This window comes from Anopheles aquasalis, chromosome 3 (assembly GCF_943734665.1).
Source record: "Anopheles aquasalis chromosome 3, idAnoAquaMG_Q_19, whole genome shotgun sequence".
NCBI lineage: Eukaryota > Metazoa > Arthropoda > Insecta > Diptera > Culicidae > Anopheles > Anopheles aquasalis.
In genome coordinates, this window is record NC_064878.1 from 15,802,501 (window position 1) to 15,810,000 (window position 7,500).

General features: G+C 47.4%; 1 protein-coding gene across 1 annotated transcript in view; it reads left to right on the forward strand.

Annotated features, from left to right (window-relative positions):
* The window catches only part of LOC126578705 (CD151 antigen-like), a 57,877-nt gene that overhangs the window by 33,509 nt on the left and 16,868 nt on the right, over positions 1-7,500 (forward strand). The window contains exons 3-4 of the mRNA XM_050241550.1: positions 205-945; positions 1,063-1,968. Coding sequence (XP_050097507.1) covers positions 1,603-1,968 — 366 coding nt within the window. The 5' untranslated portion in view covers positions 205-945; positions 1,063-1,602. The remainder of the gene's footprint in view (positions 1-204; positions 946-1,062; positions 1,969-7,500) is intronic.

Here is a 7,500-nt window from a genome sequence, read left to right on the forward strand (position 1 = left end):
TATGACACCGTTCTGATGGTTATCATTCCATCCTTTGTGATGTACCGCGCGTTCTTCGTGTGCGACGATCCTCTGATCTTCTGGATCGCACATTCGATGCACATTGAGTTTGGTTAAAGAATTTGCTTTTTAAACTTTGAAACATATTCAAGCAACAATGCCAAACACGCTTATATCGAGTATTTTATTCTTGTTTCTTTTCAGAAATGCAATCAGCCGTCCAGTACCAACTTCAAATGATGCTTTTCCGTGAGTTGATTGCGGAACTCATCTCGTCAAGCCCGTTCCCCAGTGTAGAGTGTAGGTCCATGTAATTAAGCATACTCCGTGAAGTGCATTCCATGCTCCTTGACTCCTCCAACAAGAGTGGAGCGAGGATCAAACGAAAACTTGCGTAAAGGAAAGGAATCGCCTATATCCAGCACCAGGAGAGGAGTGCACGGCGCAACCACAGTGCATCAGACATCACCAGTCTCTTAATGATGATCGAAGCGACGCACTCAATCAACCGTCACCACCGGGCTGCATTCAATCAGTGCGACTAACCACCGCCTTAACGACGTCCGCTTCCCAGCAATCGCCCGGGGCACCAGGACACCCAACATAACGCAAACGCAACGCCCGACAACATGAACGTTTTCCCGTGACAGTTTTAGTGCGTTTGTCCGTGTCCGAGCGTAGCGTAGCGACCAACAACGGCTCCTCCGAAACTTCAAAACACCCGCGAAGAAAAGGGACCACAACCAGCCGTTGCTTTTCGCAATCGTTACCATGCTCGCCGTCGTTGGTCACGAAACAATCGTTAAAACAATGCAGGGTGAGAGGATGGTGCAGAACCACCACCACCGTGGACGGTGACCGTGGACGTCTTCAGCCATTTCCTTCCAGCCCTACGGCTACGGCTCGGCCGCAACCGTGGCGACCTTTGGCGGCCATTGCTGAATGGTAAATTTTAATTGACCACCTTTCGGGCTTCGTCGGTCCTGGACTTCCGAAATCGAGTTTCTCATTCTTTCGCTCGTTCTTTCTTTCTTTCTTTCTTCCTCCTCCTGTGTTCTGTAGTCTGCAAAAGCTTACCTTCTCCACCTGAAGTGGACTCGGGTGTGTGCGACTTGAAGGTCCCAGGGACATTGGCCACAAATCATTGCCCTACGCAAAGCGCGAACGGTCACCCCCGGTGGGACGTGGACGCGGTCGCCACATTGTGCGTGGGTAAAAGTGTAAATATATAAAAGAAATCGAAAGCAAAGGAAAGAAGAAACACATTCTCGGTTCTCCAGTGCTCCCTCCAGGCTCCTGGGAGGCTCGCTCGTCCTTCCCTCTGTAAGTTGTGCTTCAAACACGATAGAATATTTATGATACCATCGCGAACTCGTTAGAACGGTTGTGCTTGTGAACCAAATCGATTATACTCCGGGTACATTCACCGTGCCATAAATAACCGATAACCGACCGACGAGACCTTCCGAGACCGGAGACGCGTGCGAAGACGCCACGTGAATTGAAGTTCTGCGCCGAGTGTCGTGCCATCCGATTACTTCGCATTGCGTCGAATCGCGCATCGCTTGACCACACCACCGCTTGAATATCATTCCCACACCGATGGGACACTTTCATGGACCGGACGACGCATCCGAGATCGAACCGTTCGATCCCGAATCCCTGCTCAGCGAGGGCCACACGGCGACGGGCACCACGTCCAGGATGTTGCGGCGTGGCAAGGGCCAAGGGCCGAGTCCCATCATCGTCAGCGGATCCGATGCCGGGACGAGTAATGGCCAGAATGGATCCCGCGCCGTACGGAAAAGCTTACCCAGTGGTGGCAGTGGTCACGGGAGTAATAGCAGCAGCAGCAGCAGCAGTAGCAGTCGTACCAGTAAAACACCAAAGCCGAAAACGCGCGATTCCGATTGCTGCAGCATTAACTTCATCAAGTATTCGCTTCACATACTCAACGCCCTCTTTCTCGTAAGTATTATGCCCTCCTCGATCCTTTGCTTGACCACGGTCACGGTTTATCACTACAGATTTAATATTTTATCGCACTTCCGACATGCTGTGAATTGTTGCATTTTTCATTTCGATCAACCATGGACATCAGTTGTTATTGTCGCAAAACAATCTGAGAACTAGTGCATTATGGTTCACTTCGATTAGTCCATTTTTTTTTAAATGTCTTTTCAGCAATGAAGGATTTTTTTATTTTTCTGAATAACCTCCTGTTTCGGGAAAATATTTTCCCTATGTTGGGACGCAAAAGTTGTCCCAAGATTTTCATGAGAGTGTCAAACGCATTAAAATCACAGGGTTATATGCCATGACTGTAAGGAAGGTTTTCCAACGTTTTCCACCTCAGTAGCTCCATTTTTCTCTTCTCAAGACTCCAAGTATAAGGGACGCGCATTTTCACGGAGAAGGGCAACTTCCTTTTCGATAGGGTCCGTCTTTAGTGGCGATATCTAAGTCGGACCTTTCGTAAAACATTGCAATAATACGCCGCATTCACTGTCCTTTACCGGTGCGACATCTATCATTTTCAATAAGCCGTTTGGCCCTCATTTCCACGATTTTTTTCATGCCATGCAAACACTCTCACTCATTACGTTGTCCCTTCCTCGACATATACATTAAATATCCTAAAGAATTCGGTCGGTTTTACACCTTCTATGGCGTGTACCTTGAAAAAAATATGGTGCGCAAAATGACGAAGGTGCCTCTTGCTCTAAAATCGTTGAAATGGACACTGAGGGAGTGAAGGAAGCAATCCAACGGGCTTCTTACACTTGTCAGGAATGTAAGAGGTCCGTTAGAACGTTCTCTCTCCACTTTTTGGACAGTAAGACGAAACTTATCCTTTATATTTGATCCACTCACCTAGCTTCTGTTCTGGAACATCCGGACTAAGAACTAGTTAACGAGTCTTGGCAGAGAAAGGTGGAGTCAAAAGCACACAATTGATTTGGACGCTAATTTGATGTCGATCTTTGCAACGACTCAATCACACTCAAATAAGCGAAGCGGGAGGCGCCCAGCCAAGGACCAGAACGAAACGCGGCGCGAACAACTAATGAAATGTCCAACCCAAACTGTGCACCGTCATAACAAGTTTTCAATTTCGGAAGCACGTGTATCAAGCCGTTCCCCACGTTCCTAGCCTTGAAACGCGCTGCTAGGTGCTTCGACTGTTTGACGTTTCTGTGCTGCGCTGTGTGAATGCTGCTACGAATTCCACCTTGCCAGTCCCACACGTGCCGGGGGCCGCTTGGGAGCCAAACTTCGACGAAGGCTATATCATATTGGGAACAGGTTTCGGGCCGGCCCCCCCCCCCTTTAAATCTGACATGACATGCTGCGGAACGGTGGACGCGCGGCCACCTACCGGAAAACGGTTATCGTGGCCGTTTTTTCGGAGATCGTTTTGGGTTCGGGTGCCACTGCTGCGGGTAGCATACAGATGGCATCATTCCGGATTCCGACTGACTCATGCAAAAATCCGAAACAGAATTCCACTCCCCAAAAACCACCCCGCCGCTCCTCGTTAGTCGTTAATGCTAACGAAAAATGGAAACATGGGCAACGGAATAGGCGTTCTAGAGCTCCCCAAATATTCCCCCGATGCTGAGCATTCTTTACAATTTATTAGCCAACACCAACGCCCGGAACACGTCAGCACAATGCCAACCATCCGGGAAGGTCACATATTTGGCCGTCGAATTACGCCCGAAACGCCTAGGGCACCGGACTAGACGCTATTCGCTGGCGACTGTTTGCGGATCGTTTCAATTCACGAAATCAAAACAAATCACCTGAGACCTTCTGGAGGGCCGCCAGAAATATGTGTTTGTGCCTGTCTTGTGTCATAAATGAAGTTGCGAAAGAATGCTCCGCTCACTCCCTCCGCCTCGAGGCGAAGGTTCTCTCGTACACGGACTTTGTATCCAAGTCAAAAGACGAAAACCAACCACTCTCCCATGTGACATGCAGGGGGGATCGCTTCGAGAGACGTAGAAAACGACAGAATACTTTGCGTGCTAATGCCTAATCGAAATGGACGGTTCGATGAAAGAATGGCAGTCCTTTTATTCAAATTTAAGTGACTTTTAAAACACTCGCTGACAGATTGTAATTGATGTCCATTGGAATGCATGGCTTCGGTATTAAGAGGATCCCGATCCCGAATCCCGTCTTTCAGCGTTGCCTACGAGTGTGTTGGTCCACACTTCACAGCGACAGACCTTAGGCTCCGTTCCGCTTCTTACTTCAACACAAGCCAGACGTGCTGGAAACTTGCTTCGCTTTCTGCTTTCTACTGCCTGACACCAATTGCACCAACCCCCGAAGAATCTCGGCAGACGCCTCGGCAGAGACCACAGCCCGGCACCAGGAACGACACCGGAGAAACGATGATATACACCACCAGGGGATACGGGGGATGATAATCAACCGTAGGATGTCGTACATTATCTTCCGGGAAATCTCGGCAAAACGAACCCGACGCGCATTCGATGGAGGTGGTTCCAAGATGCTTTTCGATCTTAATTTCATTCCGTATCCGGAGCGCATGTTTAACAACGCGCGCCCCTCGGGGGGGTTTAGGATCATATTTACCATATCATTTCATCCGACTGTTATCGGAATGGAAGGAATATTGCTTTTGATATCATCGTGGATGCCACTGTTTGGCGGGGAACATTTTAAGACAAGGCACAATATTGCGGCAAATGTGATTTGAGTTGGTTACAAAACGATACTATACTTCTAGTATTACAATACTAGTTGATTCAACCATTTGGTCTATAACTTAGGCAATAAGTAACTGCTCACATTATTGATTTTAACTTATTTTTTCTCGAGTTAAAATGAGCAGTTTTGAGCCTGAAAAGTCAATTTTGCGGAGAAGACTGTAAACCTTCTTTTATTTTAAGAAAACGATTGTTGAAAGTTATCTTTTGTTGGTTCAAGCATATGATGAACATGATGCGACAGAAAAAAAAATATAGAAAACTGTTTTAAAAGGCATACAAATGGAGATTTTTACATTGAAGACATTAAAGGCCGTATTTATGGACTCTTAATGGAGTATGTTATCAATAATAACTGACCTATTTGAAGAGAGTTCTGGCTAGAAAACGGCGAAAATGGTATAACTGACATGATAACCATATTTTTAGTTTTTAATTGGATTGCTTCAAAAGATCAAGACTTATTTCGACAGTGCATTCGAAAATTGTCTAAAATATGGAATAAAGTAGTGGCAAGCATTGTGCAATACTTTGATTGGTGTAATCGCTCCTTTGATTTTAAAATAAATGCTTTTTGTTGTGCCAAAAAAATCTAAAAAACTAAGTTATAGACCTAACACACGAAACAGTTTTTGCGTTGAATCTGCTCAATCCTGAGTACCCTGGTGCTAGTTATAGTACTAACATGATCAAATTTCGTTCCCCGACTGCAACGTACCAATCCTGCAAACCTAAACATTAACGTTCCAGCTCAGAATGCTCACCTTTCCGGGAAAATAATAACAGCCCTCACTGCTCACGCCCCCACAGATTGAAGGCCGTAAAGAAGCGGCTGCTGTCAGCGGTGAGAGGTGCGGTTTAAAATAAAACAATCAGCAACAACTGTCACACACGGGCCACACAAAGAACGAGAGAGAGAAAGAGATTCAATCAGCACCACCTCGCCGCCTGACGAAGGTGCCAATTATGACTTTCGTTTCGTCAACGAATCGAATTTCGTACAGGGGGGTTGCGACCGTTTCCTACTCCTTTTCTAACCTACCTCACACATCAACGCCAATGACAGGCCGGTTGTCAAATCTATCATTTAACCCGAGGCCTGAGCCAGAATCGAGTGAAAATTGGATTGCAAATTGAGGAATGTGCACACAATGCGGAACTTCGTCACCTGTTCTCTCTAGGAAGCCAGAGCAGAACTCGATACCGGCTCGTGTTGCAGTTGAACCCTTTTATGTAGCGCAATCCAGCTTGCAGCAAAGCTAAACCGATAGACACTTTCGGCGCAACGAGTACTCGGTCTCGATGGAAAGTCTCGTGTTAGTCTAACGGTAGCTGTGAGACGGTGTGAGGAATCATTTCAACAGCGCATCTTAAAAACCACACAAGATTACTACTTCTAGCATCTGAATTAGTGCAAACAGAGGGGGGGGGGGTGGGAAGGGGAGGAAGAGCCATCACACGATCGAACAGTGTAGAGCAGGTCTCGAGAACGAGGCGAACAACTTGACAAACATTGACATTTGTGTGCAACTATTTTCTTTTCGGTACCATTCCCCTAAATACCCGATTCCCGAAAGTTAAACGAACCAACACCGGGTTTGGGTAGCGTCGGACTAACCGTCGGGCTACCTTGGGCCCCCCCTGCTGCCAGCAGCATTTTCCTGCTAACGGAGAACAACGAACGAGGAACGCTGTGGTTTTCGCGCTGTGTTTGATTTGAACTTGAAAACTATTCCGGGCTACCAATCAGCGGGCGATCGATTGGATTCAATTTGTTTGGAATTCGATCTCGGGCGGCACAACGGTCGGCATGGTTCGGAAAGCAAACCTAACACCCCTGTCCCGAACTAGAGTGCTGGCATAGCGTCACACAAGTGTCCTCTTGTTCTGCTTGCCAGTCCACCATGCTTATGGGTATGTCACACAGACTGACAGAGAGAGATACACAGACACAAGGGGTTGAGGGGCAGCTACAAATGTGATCAAATAAAGATGTGCCATGGGATGGAAAGAAGCCAGCGTTTGCACCTTTCCATGATGCTAAACAAGGGATCTCTCGAATTCCATGTCATTACCATGTAGTCCCCTAGCCTCTAGCCGAGTTTTGGAACCGGAATTGTGTGACACTTCTTAAAACGGAAGGAAGTAATGGCACTTGCCCCTGGAATACTCCTGGAATGCAACTTATACCTGGAACTAACTTACACCTTCTCCTGCCAACAACATTGTAGCACATCATTCCGGGTGGGTGCCGTAGACTCCTTAGTGAGTGTCCAATTCGTTGAGGGTTCTGATGTTATTTACATACGCTTGATTCAATATTCACTAGCAGCCCAAACGTCTCTCTCTCTCTCTCGCCCGCTCTCGTACGGTGTCACGTTCCCAGGGCCAGGCCCCGTCATCCCGTACCACTTCGATTATCCGAGTGCGATCCGTCCGGCTATTCCCGGTACACAAAGTGGTGATGAAGTGCTTCTCATGCGACCTAATGAATCTCATCGATGTGAGCATGCCAGTTACTCCTGAGCACCGGACCACAAGGACTCCGGTTCGGTCACCTTGCTAGTGATAAATGTCCGATACAGGATCCACTAGACCGGTGGAGGAGGTTCGACAGCAATCCTTGGTAGTGCCGAACACTTCCGCCCGGTCGTTGAGCGACCAGACCGTGTGTGGTGGTGGCCACTGAGTTTATTTTGGCCAAGTTTACCACAACAACATGATACACTCCCTGGGTAGCAAATGACATCAATTAATA